Here is an 11,718-nt window from a genome sequence, read left to right as displayed (position 1 = left end):
GCACATCTTTGTTTTTTTCTGGAACCTATCTGTATCCGGTACCTCATGGCATGTATAAATTCTAATAAAAGAGATCAAAGTTCATTCGAGTTGCCTCTTCGTTAATTCTCCTTCCCCCATAAAAACACAGTGTGAAAAAGTAGATTTTCAGCCTGGGCCTGATATTCTAAGAGTTGGGCCGACCTGGGCTTATGGTTTGCGTAACATTGTAACCTACAGCATGTTTGAGACCAACGCCTGGCGGTGGCTGTGTGAGAAGCGCGCATGTGTCTCTCACAGAACTAGAATGAGAATCACTTTATATGATCTCTCTCTCCCTTTCCCTGCTCTGATAGACATGAGCCTGCTGTAGGCTACCAAAATATTTGATCAACTTCCAAATATTGGTGTACAAAGTAAAACAAGAGTAAGATAGGCTTTTGGCACCAGCGCATCGGCTATCACCAGCGAGAGAGCTGCTCATCATTGGGTGAGTCAGTGAAACTGGAAAGCATTTTAAGGACTATAGTTTCCTTATCATATTGTAGCCAATATGTCTCCATACACCTAGGCCTAGGCTATTGATGTATTCAAAACAAGGTCATTTTTATTGATCTCAGATTCTCAGTTTGTTAGTGTCAAAGTAGCCTGTCATTTCGATCATTTGTGCGGTATGAAAAAATATTCTGCCAAAGTCTCCAGTCATCTAAATTTACGTAGAATTGCATGAAATGCGTTTATAAAAGGGCATTTTTCCCAGACCCTAGGCTACTAAAAAATGTTCCCCATGTGTGCAACTTCTGTAAGTGCCTCTACTCTACTGCTCAATGCCACTATACAAATGCGACGATATATATGCATGGCTTTATTTCTTATGCGTTCCGGGATCTCAGAGCTCCCGAGTTCAACCACCTCTCACGCTCACTTTTTGTTCTGGCACCTCCCAATTTACAACAGGATCGGTCCCAACCTCGGGACGCTGAGCTAACGTGCAGCTAATGTGATTAGTATGAGGTTCTAAGTAACAAGAACATTTCCCAGGACATAGACATATCTGATACGGGCAGAAAGCTTACATTTGTGTTAATCTAACGGCACTGTCCAATTTACAGTAGCTATTACAGTGAAAGAATACCAAGCTATTGTTTGATGAGAGTGCACAGTTATGAACTTGAAAATGTATCAATAAACCAATTTGGCACATTTGGGCAGACTTGATCCAACATTTTGAACAGAAATACAAGGGTTCATTGGATCAGTCTAAAACGTTGCACGTACACTGCTGCCATCTAGTGGCCAAAATCTAAATGGCGCCTAAACTGGAATAATACATTGTGGCCTTTCTCTTGCATTTCAAAGATGATGGGGGAAAAAATAAAAAAGATGCATATTTTTTTCTTTGTATTATCTTTTACCAAATCTAATGTGTTATATTATCCTACATTAATATTACATTTCCACAAACTTCAAAGTGTTTCCTTTCAAATGATATCAATAATTTGCATATTCTTGCTTCAGGTCCTGAGCTACAGGCAGTTAGATTTGGGTATGTCGTTTTAGGCGAAAATTGACTAAAAGGGGCCAGATACTTAAGAGGTTTTTAAGCACTGAAAATATTAATAACATTCCACCATGAGGGCTCTAGAAGGCGATTTGGTCATTTTACTGCAGGAAAGGGCAATGTGTTCTGTCTTTCGTTGTAACAAAACATCAAGTCTATTGTTTAACGCAAAACAAAAACTGTGTTATGTACAAGGCGCGTAATAACGCTTTGATGTGCATCCGGTATGAGCAAAGATGGTTGACTGCAGGAAACCCCTTTTGTGTTGTTCCTTAAAATCGGGAACTAGCTTTTCTGTATTTAGTGGGTCACTGGAAAAGACCAGGGATCCAAGGGTGTGGAGTTTCAAGTCATTACTATTACTGAATCCCCACAGACTGGCAGCGTTGTGCTGAGCACAACAGCTTTCCTGTGGCTCCAACACAACAACGGTAATGGATCTGCAACTAGACTCGAGGGGACCACTTCGTCGACACACATCCACTTAAGAGGAAGCAATGCTCTCAACATTCTGCGTGTGTGGGTGGGTGAGGTTCCCTGGCAATCACGTCATAGGAACTTTGGCTGTGTGTATTATACAGGCCTTGATTTTATTAATGTGATGTGATGTGCATGCGTGTGTGTGTACATACAGTAACATGGTAGAGTGGTATCACACAAATTATATTACACAGTGAATCCCCTATTCACAAAGTGGTTCCTGGCAGAGGATTCCTTTTTCCATATCCCAAAGAACCAAAACATCAACAACAACTAAACAAACAGGCACGACCAGGCCCTCTCATTGGGCAGGATTAGGCGTCCGCCTATGGCGGCAGATTGATGAGGGCGGCATTTTCTGAGCTAAACTGACCAAGATGCACCTCCAACAACAATACATAAAACCTCACATTATCCGGCCCCAAAACAATGGCAATTTCTTTCAACCAGTAGCATATGGGCTTTTTAGGTGAACATTGATACCGTCCTGTGATAAGCAGTGGCCACTTTGTCAAAGGCAGCGGCGCAAAATATTTTGCTTGTCCATTCCCAGCATGCCTCTCCGGGGTTCTGTTGGAGAGACGCATTGCTGCATAAATCATGTAGTAGCAGGGGCGCAACTTTGGTTTTAGAAGTGGGGGGGGCAAAATTCTAATTATTGTAATGTTTTTATCCAGTCGGATAAACACTCCAAACAGCCTACCCGACCGTTCTGAGGCATCCACATGGTCCTAAAGCACACCGTTGCCTAGTTTTGTATCACATTCCAATGGTAAAACTGTGGGGAACAAAAATGCAATTTCAGAATGTGGGGGAGACATGTCCCCCCCGTCCTCAGTGAAAGTTGCACCCCTGTGTAGCAGATATCGGATATGGTAGAAAGAGCACGTTGCCTTTTCTGTAGCCTACAACGGTAATGGATAATGGTGATAAAATATATGACAATTTAATGACAAGGACACTTTTTACATCATGCAGGTTTCTTCAATCAAATAGCCTAACCTAAGACACTTTTTACATCATGCAGGTTTCTCCGATCAAATAGCATAACCTAAAAAAAATGTACTGTCATGTTAACAAACAACATATCCTAAAAATACGTATTTTCAACATCCGGAAAATAAGTATTTTCAACTTTTAATAGAACCGAAAATAAACCTTATTTCAACGTCAGGAAAATATGTATTTTTCAACGTCCGGAAAATATGCCTTTTCAACGTCCTGGAAAATATGTATTTTAAACGTATGGAAAATACATCTTTTCACCTTTCATTCAGACCTAAATTGAACCTAACTTCTATGTCTGGAAAATACATATTTTAGATGTCTTTTCAATGTGATTTTGCTTACTGGCACTATTCTAGTTTTGGGGGATGTCATTTTTTGGTCTTGCCTAGGGCACAGAACAGCAAGGACCGGCCCTGCAAACAGGGGTGGCATATCTCATGAAACAAATACATTGCCTTAGCCAGCGAAAAATAGCAGAAATCCCAGATTTCCCACTCTTGAAAAACCACTATGACAACAAAGTTGTTTTATTCAACATAACTTACTGCACCATACTGCTTAATGAGAAACAAAGGCTTTCAAAGTCAGACAGTAGACCCACACAAATGCTGTGCTTTTTACAATGTAGAATTTCTTCAGTTGTGCTTGAAAGAAAATCGCCCTGTAGGGTTTGTGGGCAAAAGGATAAGGCCAAAATAGCACTCAAGGGCATAACTGACTGTGATAACATGGGGATTCACAAAGAGTTTGCATTAGTTTAGCTTTGTCTTTTGTTATTACTCTCTCCTGAGAGAAGTGGTGCAAAGCATGGTATATGTAGGGCATACTAGTCCCCTACATCGTTATATGAAAAAATGGTTATACATCAGATAAACACTGCATTCAGACTTCAGAATCCCTGCATCTCGTCATCACTAATCAACCAATCAAGTCAGTCTTTGTTTGGAGGTTTCCTGTCTGATATCCAATCAGAGCCTCAGGAGCTCATTGTGGCGATGGGGATGACGATGACAAGGACTATGGTAATGGCTGTGAAGATGAGCGCCCCCAGCTTGCAGGCTTTGGCTCTGCGCTGGTCAGCCTCTTTGCGCCTCAGTAGTGTGTCGTAACCTGGCGTGTAGATGTCCTCCATCCAAAACTCCAGATTATTGGGGTTTAGAGACTCCTGGGCCTACGAAACAAAACATAAGGTCACCACCACTCTATCATGCCAGATGTTAGACAGTCAGATAGATAACTGTTTGAGTTTCTTCGTTAAAAGTATTATTCACTGGGAGTTCCATTTGGATCCCAGTGAATATACATTTTCTGAATATATGTTTTCTAAAGATTCAATGACTAATCCTGGTTTATATCATTTTAGGAGAAAGCTCTGTGAAACTTTACCGAATGCTTTATGATGCAGTTATAAGCATCATCTCATAATGACCCTGACTGAATAACATCTGTTTTCAGTCTGTTGAATAAACAGCATATTAATACATTTAAGCTTATAATAAGACATTTTAAGTGCTCATAATAACAATAAAATATTTCCTCTTGGAAAGCAGGGGTCTCAAACTGGGGGCCGATGGGCCAGATACGGCCGGCAAGCTGATTAAATGTGGTCTGTGGTTTAATTAAAGGAAAGTGTTACCAAAAGGCCAATAAGGTCCTAATGTACCTGCAGTTCCAGAGGGGACATTCTGGCCTCTCTGTCCTCCACGGTCCAGACCGGGGCTCCTCCTCCCCCCCCAGCCAATCTGGGGTCACAGGGCAACCCAGAGGACAACCCAGGATTGGTTAACCCGCCACCCTTCTGACGCAAGAGAGAGGAACTGAACACTGGCTCCACCAGGTGGGAGTGTTTTTGAAGGGGGAGCTTATGACTCTGGGCGGAGTTGTTTGATTGGTCCATCTGCATGGAGGGTGAGTCAGAGATGTGAAAGATAGAATGCGGATGGATGAGAAGGAGGAAGAGAGAAAAATAGAGCAAACGTAAAGGCAGAAACAAAAGTTGTCATATTGGAATAAACGTGATCAAACTGGATACACACAAGCAGACCTTCTCTTGACTTCTTATCCTAAGTGGAAAATTACTGATTACAGTCTTAGAAAAAGTGCTATTTAGAACCTAAAAGAGTTCTTCAGCTGTCGCCATAGGAGAACCATTTGAAGAACCCTTATTGATTCCAGCTAGAACCCTTTTGGTTCCAGTTAAAACCCTTTTTGGCTCCATGTAGAACACTTTGAACAAAGGATTCTACATGGAACTCAAAAGGATTCTACTTGGAACCAAAAAGGGTTCTCCTATGGGGACAGCTGAACCCTTTTTTCGAAGAGTGTACGATGAAAGACAGTCCTGCATTGAAAGTAAAAGAGCCATGGGTTATACTAATCGACTATGTATTCAACTGACCACCTAAACAGTCTGACCAACAGGCTAGCTAATTACATGTCTGACTCAAGTTCTGCTTTAGGTTTGAGTATTAGTCTTTTCCCATCTCTGCCTAAAACTCCAAAATCCACAGAGCTTATATTTCCTTATTCTGACACACACAGGTCCAAACTAGCCTTGTGAAACCCAACCAGTGTTATAAAGTACTACTTAAGTAGTTTTTGGGGGTTTTCCCAAAAATGCTGATCTTTACTTTACTATTTATATTTTTGGCAACTTTTACTTTTACTCCACTACATTCCTAAATAATATACTGTATGTACTTTTTACTCCATACATTTTCCCTGACACCCAAAAGTACTTGTTACATATCGAATGCTCAAGCAGGACAACAATATGGTCCAATTCATACACCTATAAATATTATGCATTGTCACCCCTACTGCCTCTTATCTGGCAGGCTCACTAATACTGCGTTTGTAAATTATGTCTGAGTGTTGGAGTGTGCCTATTGCTATCTGTAAATAAAAAAACAAGAATTGTGCCATCTGGTTTGCTTAATATACAGAATTTTTGGTATAGCATTTAAAGTAAACTTTTTACTTTTTTAAGTCAATTTAAAACCATATACTTTTAGACTTTTACTGAAGTAGTATTTTACTGGGTGACTCACTTTTACTTGAGTCATTTTCTATTAAGGGATCTCTACTTTTACTCAAGTATGACAATTGAGTACTTTTTCCACAACTGAACCCGACTGATCTTACAATAGCTCACATTCTGTATAACTTAATGTGAAATGAAACGTGAGAAGTAGCAGCCAGTCTCCTTTACCAGGCTAGGCCCAAACACCAACACACGAAAATACAGAGCAGATAACAGGTTAGACTCTGAGACTGCTTTACAGCACACACAGTTAAACACCCGACTTAACAAAATGATCACACTCAATAACACACACATACTCACTTACCCCCAACCGAATCCAAACATTTCAAAACAAATTGATGCGTGCATAGCAACACACACACACTGACATACACTGTTGCACTGACTATGGTCGTACATCACCTGCCGTTTTTTCCCGGGCTGGGCCTTGCCATCTTTACTTTTCGAGAACGACACCGTCCAATCCCGCGCAGACGAGTTGGAGACGACGCTCGGCCGTTTGGAGTCTGCGCCACTTTTCTCCTCAGGCTTGGAGGAGGCCAGCCGAGAGTGCACCCCCTTCTTCCCCCCTTCGGTCTCACTCAGACCTCCGTTTGTCTCTGTCTTCCCTTGGCTGCTGCCCCACTTGTTCCAGTCCAGGCTGCCAAACGAATGCCCTGACACAGACAGGGGCTGGGGTTCCGAGGAGCCACCAGACCCAGGAGTGAGCGAATGGCTCAGGCTACCCAGGGAAGACCCACCACCGCTGGGCGGTCCCAGCCACCTACCTCCACTCCCTCCTCCCCCTCTAATGGCCTGCTCTTGTATCTTCTCATCCAGTCGCTGGAGGAAGGAGAGAACTTGGGAGATCTCGGCCTTGACCTCGGACAGCGACTCCAGGCGTCGCTCGATCTGGCCCATTCTCAGGAGCAGTTTACATACGCTGGCCTTGAGGCCGCCATCGTCGCTGCCATCCAGGGAGTGAAAGAGCTTCTGGAGCTGGCCAAGGCGGCCACGCCGTGCCTCTGGGGTATCCTGGGCTGCCGAGGGGCCCACGTCGTGGGGGTGAAGGACCCCCGTGGAGCCGCACATGCTCATGTCATCCAGGAAGCGGAAGATGGCGCTGATGTCATCCTCGCCCATCATGTCGGGGTCATCCATCGAGGTCATGAAGGACAGCCGGTCGGCGTGCACCAGGCTCCGCAGGCGCCGGGGGTCCGGCATGGTGTCGGTCTGGGTGCCCCTGCTGCAGGCCGTCAACCCCCCTCCCCCAAGTGCGGGAATGGTGTTCCCCTCCCATCCCTTTGGAGGGGACAACCCCCCAGCAATGTTGTTTGTGGTGGGGCTGGGAGTGAGTCTCACCTGAAGAGAGCCCTCGGAGCCATCCAAACCCACCCCCGCTAAGCCCACCACCCTGTCGTCCAGACTCAGGCTCTTGTCGGCCCACCCTGGCCTCTGGGCCCTGGGGGGTTGGAGGTGGAGGGGGGACCATTCTTGAATAGTATCCCCTGGGCCAAAGTACGTGGAGTCCTGAAGGTCGTCCAAGCTTTCATGCTTGGCCCGGCGCTCCGGCGAAGACCGACCAACAGTGGGGGAAGGATACGGGTTGGATAGCAGTTCAAAGCTGCGGTTGGAAAAAAGTTCCTGCCTCCCTCTTCGTCCTACTCCTCCTCTTGGAGTCTGAGACTCAGTACTGATGGTCACCTGGGGAACCAGTTGCGACTGGTTGTGGAAGTCTTTCTTGAAGATGTCTCTCTTCTTCACGCAGGAATGCCGCTCCGATCCCGGCTGTGATCCCGGCTCTGATCCCGGCTCCGATCCGGGATCTCTGGGTGCCGAGTCTCCGCTCAGGGAATCCTTGGAGGACTCACTGTCCGTCTCCAGGGGGAGGTAGATGCTCTGCATGCCTGGGATATTGCCGCTGCCAGCGAACAGTGGGGTGTTGTGGCGCCAGTCGAAAGACACAGCCCTGGCACGGCTCGGAGGGGATGAGGAGACAAGAGAGAGGGGATCGGGAGGGAGACTGGCGCGCTTGCGGAACGAGTAATTTGATTTGGGCCAGAGCAAGCTTGGGTCGATGGGGCCTGAGATGGTCTGAGAGTCTGAAAGTGTGCGCACCCTATCACATCTGGAGAATCTCACTTCGTCAGTGATGGGCAAAGAGCTTTGCAAAGAGGGCTCTGGGGATTGGTCGATGTGAGGGGCGGGCTTGCCTTTTATTGGCTGAGAAGCCTGGGCCTCATCGGGAGCCACACCCGTCATTTGAATGAGGTTGAATATAGTGACGATGTCAGCTGCCACGCCTATCGGGGATGTCCCCAGTCCCTTGGGGGTGACCCTGTCTCTGAAGAGGGTGGCGGGGAAACAGGGGTCGCGGCAGGCTGCGGAGAACAGCAGGCTCCTAAGCTCTGTGAGGTGCTGCAGGTCGAAGCGGGTGCTGACCATTCGACACAGGTCCTGAAAGGAGAGCCAGTGGCGCATAGCGGCCAGCTCCTCCAGAATACCCAGCAGGACCAGGGGGTACTCCTGTTGCAGGCTGGCCATGAGCCAATATCACCTTCATATCAACAATAAAATCAACAGGAGATGTGAGAACAATCAAAGTGGTTGGAAATAACTCCTAGGATAAATACCACTAATTTATTACCACTAATTTATTACCACTTGAATACCACTAAGCCAGAGTAAAACCTCTGGAGTTTAAAGTGTGTGCTAGCCTAAAGAACATATTAGTAGAATATTATTTATCATATATCAAAATAACAAGAAATCACAATCTATAGCTAATTAATGAAGCATGCACCCTCTTGCAATTCAAACCAAAAATATGTGGACCCTGCTGTTTTACTTCAGTGATGTAAAATGATCTATCTCACTGAGAGTCACACTTTACAGCAAGTGACCTGAATTTGAGCCTTAAAATAACTGACCAGATGAAATGACGAGGAAATGCTGCATAGCCTATAATATACTGTACACCGGTTAACTCGAAATGAACCAGAAAAAAAAGTAGGCTAAATGAAAAGCCAAACTTAAATAGCAGCGTTTTAAAAGGCATCTTAAACAAATAAAATAGCACATATGACATACATTAATCTGATAATGTAGTAGTTTTTAAGCCATCTCAGAAGCACTAAAAGTTTAACAATTGGGAGAGCAGAATCAAACACAGTCATGGAGTCAATCCAGTCTGTGTCAATTAATAATCCATCACATGAGAACATGAAATCATCTTCACTTGTGCTTGGTGAAAAGGTTGAAAAGCCTTTAAAGTAGGATAGCCTATTTAGAAACAATATTTTATCAACAGTCAGGTTTTAAATAATAGTCACACAAAGTCGGAGACTTAGCTAGCCTACCTGATATCTCTGGGCACAGAATAGTTGAATTTCAACAGCAGCACCTCCGTTAGAATAACAGCACTGGCTTTGAGAATCGCAAAATGACCTCAGGAAGCATATTGTCTGCAGATTAATGAAAGGACGATATTCCTTTGGAAAGAAAGATCCAATCCACTGCACAGTTAATTCTCATCTGCCTGGATGAGCTCTGTTAAAACGGGTAGCTACAGACCAGGCTGAGAGTTGAAAATTAGAAACCAGGTCATCCTCTCACTAGTCCCTAAGTCCCCAAAGGAGCCTCAAAAAAGCAACCATTAAACTAAGTATGATCTCCCCGAATAGAATAGCTTTATGACACCTGAAATGTCAACACAAACTAGAGGCTACATGTAGGCTAATCATATTAATCATACACCAGCCTAAAATACAGGTTGGCACAGTATATCTCTGTGTGTGATGGAGTGTGGGAGTGTTTCTTTTAGGCTGTGAGATGACAAAAGTGTGTTTGAGTGTGTAAAGGAGAAAACTGATTAAAAATGTATGATTTCATAATTCAGACTCCTCAACAACATCTAGCTTGACAGTAAACCATAAGGCGTGGACGACCTGATCACACACTAACACACACACACACTAACACACACACACACACACACACAGACACACACACCGGCCAGTTCTCCTGGATCTGTCATCATTAGCAAACATTAGCATCCATAAAGGCCAATACTTAAAACCCCATTAGACTGAGAGGAGAGGAAAGCTTTCAGCTTCTACATCTCTGTCAGTTTCACCTGTCAGCCATATAGGAATAAATCTATTATATACCGAGGATGGAATCCCTTTCGATCCATAAAATGAGTGGATGGTATAGGAAAGCGCTTTTATATAAGATTTTATTCTGCAGTAAATCAATTATGATGTATTTGCCTAGAAATAACATAATAGTAGCAGGTAATTTCTGGCAATTGTTTGTACAATGTTTGAAAACAATTATAATATACTGTGTAACCATCTATTCATCAAATTGTGTAATTACCTTAATAGTTAATAATCGTCTCTTCATCATACTGTGTCATTTACTTAATAGGTAATAATCGTCTTTCATCACACTGTGTAATTAACTTAATATTTAATAATCCTCTCTTCATCATACTGTGTAATTAACTTAATAGTTAATAATCCTCTCTTCATCTCTTTGGGACACAAGGCCACAATGAGATCCGTCCAACAGATCTCTCTCCAACAGATATCTTACCATGGTGTTATTGAGTAATTTCACATATAGATACTGGGTAATAATGTTGCAACTCCCTCAATAGTAAATAACTATAAACTATCTCTAACCACTGCTACAAGGAAATTACTGTATTGTAATGGATGACTTTAATTTACAGTTCTCTTACCCTTGAGTTTTCTAGTAGTTTTACATGTAGATACTCTGGTCAGGTCAGCCACCAACTGCTTTATTAGACGTCAGTCCTAGTGAGTTAAACATTGTGAGCCGACATGGCAATTCATCCACCAGAATCAGCTAAGTGCCTTTACAGTTTGCCCAGATTTCCTTGCAAGGATGGTGTGGTGGTGCATAGCGGGCAATACAGAGTTAGAGTTAGAAAAATGGGCCACTCCACAAAATCTCTCTCTATCTCGATCTCTCTCAGAACCAGGAAGTCCCTCTAGTATGTGACCCAAATGCAGGAATGGGGGGTCTGGAAGAGGGGGATGTTGACATGATGGCTGTTGACATGAAAACTTTGGATGAAATGCAGGCTGAGGACTTTGGAGATTCTTCCAGGGTGGTTGAGGCTCATTTACAGTGGGCGTGGGGTCCCGGGTAGTGAGAAAGCAGGGTTTGGGATACATGTTTCCCAGTTTCAGATACACCAGGGCAAGCAGCTGTATGATGGACTTTCAGTCTTTTCTGATTAAATGCTATCACTAATGTGGGCTCTGTAGTGGGTGGAAGAAGTGGGGCCTGACAGGGTCATTTTGTGTTCAGATTCTGCCACTCTCCTGGTTGTACTGAGCGAATGGAAGTCTAGGGCACGTCCAAAGATTTGTTAATCGAGCTACTGATGGCACTTTATGGGGTGGGGCAGAAAGGGTGTATAAGGTATGTTTTCTGTGAGTCCCAGCCCATGTAGGGGTTAGGGGAAATGAAGCAGCAGATAAGGAAGCTAAAGCAGCTCTGAAGAGGGAGGAGGTAGATGTGGTGGTCCCGTTAAGGAGGATGGAATGTAGGCGTATCATAGCAGAGGGGATGACTCAGAAGTGGCAACGTGAGTGGGAGAGAAATGAGAACGGAGGATTGTTTTTCTTTA

At 44.0% G+C, this 11,718-nt stretch overlaps 1 protein-coding gene across 1 annotated transcript; it reads right to left on the bottom strand.

Annotated features, from left to right (window-relative positions):
- Positions 1-2,105: 2,105 nt before the first annotated feature.
- LOC139536207 (major intrinsically disordered Notch2-binding receptor 1-like) lies at positions 2,106-9,831 on the bottom strand. Its single transcript, XM_071336528.1, has 4 exons — positions 9,413-9,831; positions 6,477-8,610; positions 4,692-4,925; positions 2,106-4,199 (listed from the first exon to the last, which is right to left on the bottom strand). Exons 2-4 carry the CDS (start codon positions 8,595-8,597, stop codon positions 4,005-4,007), a joined length of 2,550 nt encoding a protein of 849 aa, XP_071192629.1. The 5' UTR covers positions 8,598-8,610; positions 9,413-9,831; the 3' UTR covers positions 2,106-4,004.
- Positions 9,832-11,718: the final 1,887 nt, after the last annotated feature.

Source organism: Salvelinus alpinus, chromosome 12 (genome assembly GCF_045679555.1).
Source record: "Salvelinus alpinus chromosome 12, SLU_Salpinus.1, whole genome shotgun sequence".
NCBI classification, from domain to species: domain Eukaryota; kingdom Metazoa; phylum Chordata; class Actinopteri; order Salmoniformes; family Salmonidae; genus Salvelinus; species Salvelinus alpinus.
This window is presented reverse-complemented; position numbering and strand designations above follow the sequence as displayed.

What these genes read in the sequence shown, in the direction of transcription:
- LOC139536207 (XM_071336528.1), bottom strand. Translation starts at nt 8,597, where the DNA reads ATGGCCAGCCTGCAACAGGAGTACCCCCTGGTCCTGCTGGGTATTCTG. An exon ending in AGCCCGGGAAAAAACGGCAG is followed by an intron (nt 4,926 to 6,476) that starts GTGATGTACGAC and finishes CCCTCCATGCAG; the next exon opens with ATGGACCAATCAAACAACTC. An exon ending in TGTCCCCTCTGGAACTGCAG is followed by an intron (nt 4,200 to 4,691) that starts GTACATTAGGAC and finishes TTTGTTTCGTAG; the next exon opens with GCCCAGGAGTCTCTAAACCC.